The 13028-nt window shown below is 36.3% G+C and overlaps 1 protein-coding gene across 7 annotated transcripts in view; it reads right to left on the reverse strand.

Moving 5' to 3' along the window:
• The window catches only part of MGAT4A (alpha-1,3-mannosyl-glycoprotein 4-beta-N-acetylglucosaminyltransferase A), a 95461-nt gene that overhangs the window by 43676 nt on the left and 38757 nt on the right, over nt 1-13028 (reverse strand). For all 7 annotated transcript variants that reach the window (XM_081264875.1, XM_081264869.1, XM_081264873.1 and 4 more), the window contains 2 exons: nt 11602-11742; nt 2581-2714 (listed from right to left, as the gene is read on the reverse strand). In XM_081264875.1, coding sequence (XP_081121001.1) covers nt 2581-2714; nt 11602-11742 — 275 coding nt within the window. The remainder of the gene's footprint in view (nt 1-2580; nt 2715-11601; nt 11743-13028) is intronic.

Consider the following 13028-nt stretch of genomic DNA (forward strand, 5'->3'; position numbering starts at 1 on the left):
CAACGATGAGCTCCAAAGAGTCAACAGCATCACTCTTATTGAAGAGATGAGGAAACTGAGGCTCAAGAAAGCATAAAAAGGAGCAGAATCCAGCCCAGAATACAGTCCCTCTGGATCCAAACCCAATAATACTGCATCTTAATCCATATTAATCATGATAGTAAGCCTAATGTCCTTATGGTCTCAAATCCATAAGGACATTAGGCTCTGTCTGTAAACTGAACATCATTTTTCAAGTGTGTAAGAATGATTCTTTCACAGTTAAAGGGTTTTTTGCAATTAAATATTAATATGTGCTCACTGTAAGTAAATTCTGATTTTATAAAATTGTATGCAATACAAAGTGACATCAGTCTATAATCCCAACTCTCAAGCTATTTGCTAGTGAGAGTATCCGGTATATTACAGGAGATTACTTTCCTTACCTGTTTTATTAATACACATATAAAAGCAATATAAATGTTTATGTACTTGAATGTATTTCTGTATTTGCAAATGTTTCTATTGGGTCTGTTTTTAGAAGCAAAATGTTGGGTTAAAGTGTATGTTTTTAATTTTAATAGCTATTACCAAGTTCCTTTTTGATTGGCCAGTTTGGTTACTTAAAAGGAAAACTTTTATAACAGATTAAAACATCATAAGTTAATACAAGTAACAAATGAGAAAATATTTCATATATGAAAATGTCTTACAAATCACAATTTACAACCAAAAAATAAGCAAAGCTTATAAAATATACATATTAATGATCCAAAATAAAACTTCATAAACCAACATTTAATCCCACTCAGTAAAGAAATCCAAATTAACAAAAGTCAAGTATTATTTTCAACCCATCCAATTGACAAAAATATTTTAAAACTAGTATGAACTACAGGAAGAAAGAAATAGCTCTCTCAGACTTTTGGAAAGGAGATAAACAGATTTAATTTCTACAGGGTATGCTGGCTATCTATGAATATTTTAATGTGTATGGATTCTGAGAGAGCAATCTGTATTTATAAATTAGTTCCAAGTCAGTAACTATAAAAGTATACAATTTATTTACAGAAGTGCTTATTTCAGTACTGCTTATAACTGCAAAAACTCAGAAACAGCCTATCAATCAAATAACTCATGTTGAGGGGGTGGGGCTGTAGCTCAGTGGTAGAGTGCTTGTCTAACACATGTGAGGCACTGGGTTCAATCCTCAGCACCACATAAAAATTAATAAAATAAAGGTATTGTGTCCATCTACACTAAAAAAAAGTTTTTAAAAATAATTCATGTTGAAACCATACAATGGAGTATTTTTTAGCCATTAAAAAATGATGCTATGGGGCTGGGGATGTGGCTCAAGCGGTAGCGCGCTCGCCTGGCATGCGTGCGGCCCGGGTTCGATCCTCAGCACCACATACCAACAAAGATGTTGTGTCCGCCGAGAACTAAGAAAAAAATAAATATTAAAAAAATTCTCTCTCTCTCACTCTCTCTTTAAAAAAAAAAAAAATGATGCTATGAGGCTTGGGTTGTAGCTCAGAGATTAAGTGCTTGCCTCACATGCATGAGGTACTAGGTTCGATCCTCAGCACCACATAAAAAAATTAATAAAATATTGTGTCCGTCTAAATTTTAAAAAAAATTTAATTTTGTTTTTAAAAATGATGCTGTGATTTTTAATCTTTTTAGCATGGAAAGATGTTCATGGTATTAAAATATGTATAGAATGATCCACTCATATATGTGTACACAACTCATAGGAAAAATTCTTTAAGACACATTTAAAAATACTTATAGTTCTATCCACATGAAGGTGTAAGAGGCGAGTTTTCATTACATATTTAATTGTTTTAAATAATGTGCATATTACTTTTTTCATTAAGAAAACATTAAGATCATTTTTATTTAAAGAGACAGAGAACAACCCTGAAGGAGTGGGAATCAGAGGTCCAGAACCATACACAGTTATACTATGTCCATCTTCTGCCCCCCACCTTCTTTTTTCTTACCTTTTATTGGGGACGGAGGGGTGGGGATCAAACCCAGGGCCTTATGCATGCTAGGCAAGCCATCTAGGTGAACGTTACCCTTAGCCTTTTCCCAGGATGAAATTTGATATGATAATTAAGGAAATATTTACTCCAGGGCACTTGTTCCTTGTGGTATCAGACAAAAAAGATTCTTTCTCTGAATCTTTTGAGGAGACTAAAATTGAAGAGGTATATTCAAGTGATTTTCCTCTAATAAAATGATGGCTGCCTCATAGGGGTTAGCCTAGGCTGGGGTTATGCCTAGGCTAAACCCTCCTTCAGTTTCACAACTCCAATTTAGGTCTCAGAGCTAGAAATGGGGATTCATTTTTTTATGATCTATGTGTATAATATTATCCTACTGACAATGAAGGTTATCATTCCTGGCTTTAACTGCAGGGAAGAACTTAGAGCAAACAACACACAAGATTTACATTAACTAACCAGAGAGCATATATTACCTAAGCTTCACTCAGTACATTTTAAAAATTGTTTATAAAGCATATCTGAATATTCAATTATAGTTTTACTCTTAAGACTATATATGGTAAAAAGAATAACAAATAATTACCTCTCCTATGAAGACTACTATAACACAGTCCAACTTCTCTTCAGGATACAAATTATCAATAAGGGAATGAAGAGTTTCTATGAGGTAAGATTTAACTTCTCTCTTCACTGTGGGAATCCCCATTACTATTGAAACTGAAACAAAACAATACAGTAATTACATAAAAAGACTTCACAAGGACAATAATAGAAAAATACTACCATTTTGAAAATACAATGCTTCAAATTCACAGGAATTGAGGGATTCAGTTTCAATTTCAGAAAGAAATTAATCAAAGGATACAAGAACATACCTATAATACTGTATTATCATACGTTCCACATGGCTTAACCATAAAGGGGTGGGGTGGGACAGAGAGAGAGAGAGAGAGAGAGAGAGAGAGAGAGAGAGAGAGAGAGAGAGAGAAATGTCAAAGAACTGGTAAAAATAAGAGTCAACCTCACATTAAAAATGAATGGCTATAAAGTATAAACAGAAAAATTTTATACGACTAAAACTCAGAAACACTAAACATGCCTTAAAAATTAATGTCTTACATATCAACTTCAAGTCCATGACTCACTGAGAAGGGAACAGCACCACTTCTGTGGTTTTCTTGCTAAAAGGAATAACCTCAACCTGACCAAAAAGAAATATCAGACAATTCCAAATTGTGGGGTCAGTCCACAAGATAGGCAGCCAGTCCTCTAAAGCATCAAGGTCATGGAAAACAAAGAACTGTCCCAGATTGGAAAAGACTGAGAAAACATGACTATTTAAGGAAATACAAAATCCTGACTCGACCTTGGAACAGAAAAACAATGAAAATTACAAAATCTGAATAAGAGCCAAGGTTAAATAGTGTGGCGTTGGTGTTAATTTCCTGGTTTGATCATGATACCATGGTCATGGGTATGCACGGTAGATGAGGGATAGGGAAACGCTGGGTGCTACAGGAATCTGTGCAACATTTTTAAGGTCTAAAATTATAGTTGATTCTACTAAACTGCTCGTTTTGATTGCAAATTTGTTTCTACATGATTAATTTATTAGGGATCAACATGGGCATAGCATGAATTTCACATTTGCTTATATGCAACTTCTCCTGAGACACTCACATAGGTGAATAATAGACAACTGTATGCAGGCTGGGCACCATGGTGCATGCCTGCTGCCTCCAGCACCTTGGGAGGCTGAGGCAGGAGGATTGTAAGTTTAAAGCCAGCCTGAGCAACTTAGCAGGGCCCCAAGCAACTTAGTGAGACCCTGTCTCAAAAAAGGGCTGGGGATTTGGCTTAGTGGTTAAGCACTCTGGGTTCAATCTCAGTACTAAAAAAAAAGAAAGAAAACCATACCCAGGCTAAACCAATTCAGGAAACTAAACTTTGTAAAAATACCAAAATGCACACACCACAAACCTCTACCAGCTGCCTCAGTTCTTCACATGCTGTCAACCATACCCATCCACACTGGGGGTTCCACATTCCTTCAGATTTCAGATAACGCAACTTGCACCACCAGTTTGTGGTAACTTGTAAACTACAACCCCTCTATAGCCTGCAGCAAACGGCAGGTCCCTTTCAGGCAGAGTTCCATATTATATTAGTTATGTATCACTTAATCACTTAACATGTACAAAATTGTGCTGCCATCTTCATTAGGTTTTAACCTTTTTTTATGTTTGCCTGGTTTTGAGTGCTGTGATCCTAATCCCATTCTTCTCTTTCTGTTGCATAGCTTTGCAGGGTGCAGTGATTTGAGGAACACACATTTACTATAGAAGTGACTACATTTCAAAGTAAGTTTTTAAAATTCACATCTTAAAGTCGTAATATTCTGAGTGCTATATGTCAACAGAGAAGTATTTTGCAGATGTTAAAAATTATCTAGTCTTAATTATGGAACAATTAATTGGAGATGCTACGAAATACTTAGAATTCATAGAATCCTAAAACTAGAAGGAAGCTTAAAGAACATGGGTCAACTAGTCTACAACCATGATTTGCAGGTAAGAATACTAAGTACAAAGGGGTTAAGGGACTGCACCTGTTCTGTGGCACAAATTATCTGAGTGAATGATGTAAAAATAAGCTCCCTGCCCTCACAGAACTTACACTGCTGAAGAGGGAAGAGAGATAATAACCTTAGAGGATAATCCATGCTACACAAACTCAAATGTGATAATGTCAGCGTGAGGAATGGAGGGGTGCCTCTACAGACAGTGTGGTCATGAAAGGGCTCTCTGCTTTCAACTGAGCCGGTTAATTAATGATGAGGCAGAACGTTCCAGAAGAGGGAACAACAGGGAAGGCACAGTGCTTTTGACATAGTAAAGAAACATCAGGAGCAAAAACATATCTAAAATAGAATAAGCCTAGATCCAGAGAATTCGTTAAGGGTCAGGTCACATGGAACAAATTCAGTCTTAATTCCTAGAACAAAGACAAAACCATTATCAAGTTGTAAGCTGAGCAGTGACATTATCCAACTTGTAATCTTAAGAGATTACCAAATGTTATGGGAAGTAAAAGCATAACTTTAAGAGTATTTTGGGAAGATCAGTTAGGAAGTTACTGCACTAATTAAAGGAAAAAAATGGTGGTTTGAATTAGGATGTCTGAAGAGTTGGAAATGAACAGATAGATGAATTTAGGACGCAGTCTAAAGACCTTCACCAGGGGACCAGGAGAGAGAGGAAGAAGTGGGATCCAGGATGACTTCAGTAAGTGGAAAGGGGATCTTTTATCCAGAACAACACATTTGAGGGGAAGAAGGCTCCGAATCAAGATTTCTATCTTGATCATGTTACTTTGAGATGCCAAAACACAGGATGAGTTATCTTGGAAGCAAATTTCCATATACTCAACCTTAGAATCTAAAAAAAATATATTTTAAATATTTAAAATATAGATTAAGAGTGTAACAACTATGATATGAAGTGTTCCTAGGCAATGCCAACTCATAAGTAATTCAAAAACTTTATGGAGAAAGCAAAATACATTGATCCAGAGCATGCAATAAAGTAATAATGCAAAGTGTCTATTCCCTACTGACTAGGGATGTTTTTGCTTACATTTTGGTTTATTTAAGCTTAAAATGGCATGTTTTTGAGATTAAGCCATTTTCCCCAAATATACTCTGTTTTGGAGCTGAAATTTAAATTCTTTAGTTTAAGGACTCCAAAAAACACTGAAAATGAAAGTACTAATTTTGGTCACACTTTCAGAATCAGAGTAAACCATGCTAGTGATAATTCAAAAAGTGACCACAAAAAAAAAGGAAAGAAAGAAAAGAATCTTTCATTTTCTAGGCTATTCCATGCTCCCTTCCGTCACAGGGAAGTGTTGTGGTGCACTTCCCACTTTTTTCCCATTGTGGTAGAATAGATGGCCTCCCAAAGATGTCCATGTCCTAATTCCTGAAGGCAGTTTTCCTGGTCTTCTGGGGTGGAGTAAAGTTCAGAGTCATCAGTCTGAGCACCGTATCTGTAGTCTGAAACCCTTCAGGATGTCTCTTCTGTTTGGCAGGGTAGCCAGTTATATTCAAGATGGCAAAGGCTCCGTCAGCCTGGATCCCCGAGTGATCAGTGAGTGCACAAAACCCTATCAACCACACTGGAAATATACTGTCAGCAAAAATTTAAATAAACCTTTGCTATGTAAACCACTGAGATTTGGAGGTTGTTGGATACCACAGCATAACCCAATCTGCTCTTGTTTGACATTACCATCTTCTATCACTTACAGTCTAGGAAATGTGTGTATTCTAAGGGGTTAGAGTTCAGGGAAAATATGTCAGCAAAGTGAAGAATATAGTCAGATCATCCTTTTAGATAGAAGAATCAAGGAACCCAAGAGAAATAGAACCAAAGGGTTGGACTATATTTCCAATTTAAATAATAATTGTGCACATGAAAACTGACCATATACTAGACACTCTGAAATGCAGTAAGGTTGGTGAGGCCCCCCACCTTGTGCTGTTATTATGTGTCAGAGACATCAATTGTTATGTCACTTTTCTTCCACTTTCCTGGGAAGTTTTCAAATTCTAGTATTTATTTCCTTTAAAATTGAGAACATTTTCAGAACAATCTTGATTTGGCTTTTCCAATCTTCAATTAGTCTATCTTTATTTGAAAAATTATATTCCTTTTTAAATATTCATTGCTACTTAATATTTTTAGTCCATCATGTTTCCCCTATGGTTTGACTTAAGTCATTTACTCTCCCATTTCTTCCTTTATATTCCATGACAATTTTTTGTCTTCTACTGCTCAGTTGTACTTTCTGTCTTCCCTGGCTTTATCCTCTTCTTTCACTGGAAATTAACTGCTGGAGAACTTTGAAGGTTCAGTCCTGGGCCATAGGTGATCTCATTTATATCCATGTCTTCAACAACCACTTATTCATAAACAAAAACTCCTAAAAATTAAACCTAACTCTTATTTCTCCACTGAGTCTGAGATTTAAATGTTCACCTACCTGAATGACTTCTCCACTTCATATCCTTTCCCCTTGAAACTTGACATATTCATATTTAATGCATCTCTTACAAACCAATGCTGCAAACCATTTGCTACTGTCTCCTATCTCTGTGAATGCACCCAGCATGCATTGCTCCATCCAGAAACCTAAGGCTTGTCCACAAATCCAGTCCATAACTATGATTTCTCTTAAATGCTGCCATATAGTCCAAACAGCCCTTAACCCCATCTTCTTTCCTTCTCTACAACCACCGGCCACTGCCTATCTGAATCCATCCTTCTCCAGTCCCCCAGAACAGCCTCTTACCTGGTCACCCACATCTCCTCTTCTTCCCATACTTTCATTCTTCCCATTGCAGGAAATGGGACCTTGCAAGATTTAAGTCTTAAAAAGTCATCCTTGCCAAGTTCTATTTAAAACTCTTTAGTTGCTTCACATTGCTCTTAAGATGAAAACCAAACTCCTGTAACAGGTCTGAAAAGCCCTGTGATTTGGGGCCTGAACTCCTATCTCTAGCAGCACATTGTCCTGTGCTTCCCCTCACTCTGCACTAACTACAGTGGCCTTCTTTCATTTTCTAGGATATTCCATGCTCCCTTCCGTCACAGGGAAGTGTTGTGGTGCACTTCCCACTTTTTTCCCATTGTGGTAGAATAGATGGCCTCCCAAAGATGTCCATGTCCTAATTCCTGAAACTTGTGAATATGTTACCCTACATGAAAAAGGGACTTTTATATATGACTAAATTAAGCGTCTTGAAACAGGATTATTCTAGATTACCAAATGTGCTCAAGAAAACCAAAGAGGTTGTACAAGAGGAAGGCGAAGGGTCCGAGGGAGAAGAGGTGAGGTGGTATCAAAAGGAGAGATGTGAAGACACTGTGCTTTAAAGATGAAGGAATGCAATCAGCCTGTGCACTCCAGAACAGCACGGGAAGGGATGATCGATCACACCGGGTTTCTGAAGGAACACACCCCCAGACACTTTAAATTTAGGATTTCTACACTCCAAAACTGTAAGACTATACATGTATGTTAAGTCCCTGAGTTTGTGTAGTAGTCGGTTAACAGCAGCGACAGGAAATACCCACCTTTACCTGTTAACTATATATTCTACTAGTCTCAGATCCAATGTATTTTTGAGACTTCCCTAAACCTCTTCATCAGGGGAGATGACCCTTTTCTACATTCTCAAAGCACCCTTTACATCACTAAAGGGTGATACACTTTAGTTACACTAAAGGGTGTAACTGATTATTTGACCAACACACATATCCTGTACTATGCCAAAGCTCCACAAAAACAGGAACCATGTTGAATTCTATAAACCAGAGTGCCTGGCACATGGAGGTGCTCATGGACTTTAACTTCAGTAATACTTAAAGGAATTACCTGTGGTCCTCTCCTGACCAGGAGCACCATTTGGTAGATAACCTAACAAGAGTCTTTTGTCAGTTATCCTGCTCTTCACTGAATAGGCCCTTATTATGAAGACCTGGGTGCTTCTTCAACTCAAAAATTTTTTCTTCTGTACTTATTTGACTTTCTAAAAGAACCAAACAGCTCAATCTTCCTGATCACTAATTTTATCTTCAGATATATCTACTCTTCATCAACCTCCTGATGGAAATTTTAAATCACTGAAATGAAAAACACAAAGATTTCTGTTTCTTTTATAATAGTTATTATTTTATGGGTAAGTTTTACATTCACATCCCTCTAAAAGCACACTGATTGTGTTTTGTTTTTAAGTCATATTCCATTCTATAAACTAAATTTTTTTTAGTATTAAATCACTCGTGGTGCTGATCTTAGATTTTGGAGGACTCCCAGTTGAAGAAGATGCCCTTCTACCCATTTGTAGTTTCCACACCTGGTTTTTGTGTCCTGCTTTTACAAATCTTTGTGGGAAGATGTAAGTGTGGTGCTAGGTGGGTGAGGAGTTATTTGTCCTGGACACGAGAATCCCTGACCCTCTCCTAGGGGTCAATAGCAATCCAAAGCACTGCCCTCCCCCTGCAGCCAGGGGAAGGCTTTGCTGCTAAGGGAAGTTTGTCAGCCTGACCACTGAAGAACAGAATTTTTAGTGAGCAGTAGTTTTAATCTGATCTCAAAAACTGAAGTTTTTAATATAAGTCCCTAGATAGGTTCTGGGGTTTCATAAAAATCTCAAAACTTACATACAAAATTGTTTTTTCCCTATGCATTTTTCTAAGCAGAGGCCGATAGCTTTCCTGGAACCTCTAAAAGATTGGTGTGAACATACTTTATATACAAACAGAGATAATGAAAAATTGTGCTCTATATGTGTAATAAGAATTGTAATTCATGCCGCTGTCGTGTATTTAAAAAAATAAAATCAATTAAAAAAAAAAAAAAAGAACCACTGCCTAAGAATTTAGGATGGAAATTCCTTTCATGTAAATCTGGGCACATTCCCACCCCCGACTCCAAGCTGTATGCTTTTTTCTTTCAAAATTAGTGCCAGCTTTATAAGAATGTTAACTGCTGAACCAGCCATGATGGTCCACACCTGTAAATCCCAGCAACTCAGGAGGCTGAGTCAGGAGGATCAACAAGTTTGAGGCCAGTCTCAGTAATTTAGCTAGACCCTATCTCAAGAATTTTCTTTCTTTTTTTGTACCAGGGATTGAACCCAGGGTGTTTAAGTACTGAGCCAAGTCCCCAGTCCTGTCTCACTAAGTTGCTGAGGCTGGCTTTGAACTTAACGGTCTTCCTGCCTCAGCCTCCCAAGCCACTAGCATGGGCCACTACAATCAGCTCAAGATAAATTTTTTTTTAAAAAAGGACTGGACATGCAGTTCAGTGGTTGAGCACCCTGGGTTCAATCTCCAATACCAAAAAAAAAAGAATGCTAGCTGTTGGAAAGCTGGCTGACAAGATTTTATTGTATTTAAGATGGTAAAGAAATAAAGATGTATAAACAAATAAAATGGAATAAGTACCTCCAAAAAGGAAGTGAATGTCACATTCATAAAGGACAGGCTACTATAAAAGAACCTGTCAGAAACTTTGAAAAAGTTAAATGACTTTAAAAACACTTCTATTTTCATTTTCATTTATCTTACTAATAAAATATACAGTCTAAACCAATGAACCCACAATTTTGGCTAAGGCATCTTGTCCAAATAGAAACTGTTGAAGGGAGAGATACAGTAAGTACCAGCTTCAAAAAATAATGATCAATATTCTAAAAAAATTAATTTAGAGTACCCTACATGTCTTGTTCATTTTTATATATCTGGCACCTGCAGAATTCCTGGCCTCAATAAATATTTCTTGAATTAATAAAGAAATGAAAAAATGGGCTGGGGATGTGGCTCAAGCGGTAGCGTGCTCGCCTGGCATGCGTGCGGCCCGGGTTCGATCCTCAGCACCATATACAAAGATGTTGTGTCCGCCGAAAACAGAAAAATAAATATTAAATTCTCTCTCTCTCTCTCTCTCTAAAAAAGAAATGAAAAAGTGAGTGAGTCTGCACATGGTATTTTAAGAGTTTACACCTCCTCAGGAAGATAACGTGTTATTTTAAACATTTAATAAAACAGAAAGATATAAAATTAAATCAAGATGAATATAAATGCTTATGGTAACAGACTAAACAATATGAGAAAAAAATGTGACCAAAAAAGAAAAGACAGGAAAATACTTAAGATTCTTACTATATCAAGAGTGGACTAAATCAGTTTTTCAAAGAACATTCTCACAAAAATAAATTTCAATATTCATAAAGTAATCATCTTGTCACTTGTTTAAGATTTGTAAGGGAGCAAAATCTGCACTCCAAAATCTACAAAGAGCTGGGTATAGAGGACACACCTTAGTCCCAGCTTCCTGGGAAGCCAAGGCAGGAAGATGGCAGGAGGCCAAGGCAGGAGGATGGCGGGAGCCCAAGAGTTCAAGATCAGCTCCGCAACACAATGAGACCCCATTTCTTTAAAAAATAAATTAAAACTACAAAGAAAAGGTTAACAATGTCAAAAAGGAGGGATAAAAGTAGGAAAGCAGTAAGTGGTCCAAACAGCTCTGGTTGCCCTGCCAAGTAAGAAAAAAAAAAAAAAACACAAATTATGTTTTGAGTACATTATAAAAAGAAGCAACTGAAGTATTTCTATTATTCCATGGAAAGTTTATATAAAAGGGACTGGCCCCTGACATCTTGGTAAAAAAAAGTAGGACACACATAAGAACCACCTTCCTGGCAGCACTATGAGAGCTATTAATGTTGAAATAAGACAAGAGGAAAAGTCATCTCTCTACCTCCCAAGTTTTTAAAACAGAAAAATACAAAGGTTTAAACATTTGTCTGCCTGAACTAGATTTCTCTTGATCTTTTTCTGCAATATTATTCTCATCTACAAAGAAAAGTGTCCAACTTCTTTCAACATGGCGTCTGGCCAGTGTAAGCCCCAAGTGCACAGATAAAGAAAGAATTTTTTTCTTTGACCTGCCAGACTGCTCATGGTCAACATAACATGCCAAGTCACAATTCAGACCAGCGGGACAACCAGACTAAGAAGTAAGAAAATAAACATACCTCCTGTTCTTCCATTGCCAATCTGCACAGCAGGCTGAAGGCTTCCTTCGTTTTGCAATAAATGAGGCAAATGATAATAAATAGTTGGCACTTGAAGGGATTTTTTGCTTGTTAACTCCTTTAGCAGCTTTAGGGTATTACCTGAAACACAGAAGTATAATTAATTCACAAAACATCTTACCTTATACATTAACACTTTATCAAATTTTTATGTATTTTTTCTGAAAATAAAATCTTATTTCCATTATGCAAGACTTTCAAATTTTCATTATAGTGTTAACCTTTAAACAAGGAAGTTGGCAGAAAGGACTTGTAGCTTCAACTCCATTAAAAAATAAGACAAAACCAAAAACTCACAAAAGAAATGCCAATACAAATATGTGAAATTCAAGTTTAATCTTATGGGTAAAGAAACAATTACAAACTACAATATGTCATCTCTACCTATTAAATCAGTGGATTAAACAATAATATTAAAACAGTGTCAAAATCCCAGAAACATTCTGTCCTGTTATTCAGTAATTTCCCTTTAAAGAATTTAGCTTTTATGTAGTGTACAACCAGAGAAAAATTGTGTTCTATATGTGTAATATGAATTGTAATGCATTCTGCCGTCATAGATAACAAATTAAAATTTAAAAAATAAATTTAAAAAAAGAATTTAGCTTTTATGTACTCAACAAATATTCAGTGGTTTTTTTAATATTTATTTTTTTAGTTGTAGTTGGACACAACACCTTTATTTCACTTATTTACTTTTATGTGATGCTGAGGATTGAACCCAGGGTCTCGCACGTGTAAGGTGAGCATCCTACCGCTGAGCCCCAGCCCCAACCCTATTCAGTTGTTTTCTATCCAATTCCAGGAGTGGTGCTAACGTATTTAAAAATCAACGGTCATCAAAGCATAGATCCTGTTTTTTAGAAAGTCATAATCTAATAAAAATAACTTAAGGGCTACCAGAAATGTGATCAACTGATAGTCAAAGATGTTCATCACAGAATTATAAGCTGGGGGAAAACACCCAGGAAAAAAACATTTGATTAATTGTAGGAAAATGTTTAATATATTATGGTATTTGATCAGCTGGATATCTACAGCTACTAAAAATAGCATTTTGAAGTATATTTCATGTTAATAAAAATGCTCACAATATACTCTCAAGAATAATAATTCAGAAGAAAAATATGCATAAAAAGATAAAGGAAATAAAAAGTTTATTTTTCATCTATACCATTCAATAATGTTAAGCACTACCGTGACTGACAAATTCATCCTAAGGAGGGGAAGCAAGGAACATAAAATTTTTAAAAATAAGTTAAGGTGATAGATCTAAAGATGAAAGGAACTCACAGTTCTTTTTAGAATAGTAGAAGCTCAATGAGAAAGTATGTTAGTCTGCACAAATCTGGAGCCAACTGGTTATA

This window comes from Spermophilus citellus (assembly GCF_964194105.1).
Source record: "Spermophilus citellus genome assembly, chromosome: 13".
NCBI classification, from domain to species: Eukaryota; Metazoa; Chordata; class Mammalia; order Rodentia; family Sciuridae; genus Spermophilus; species Spermophilus citellus.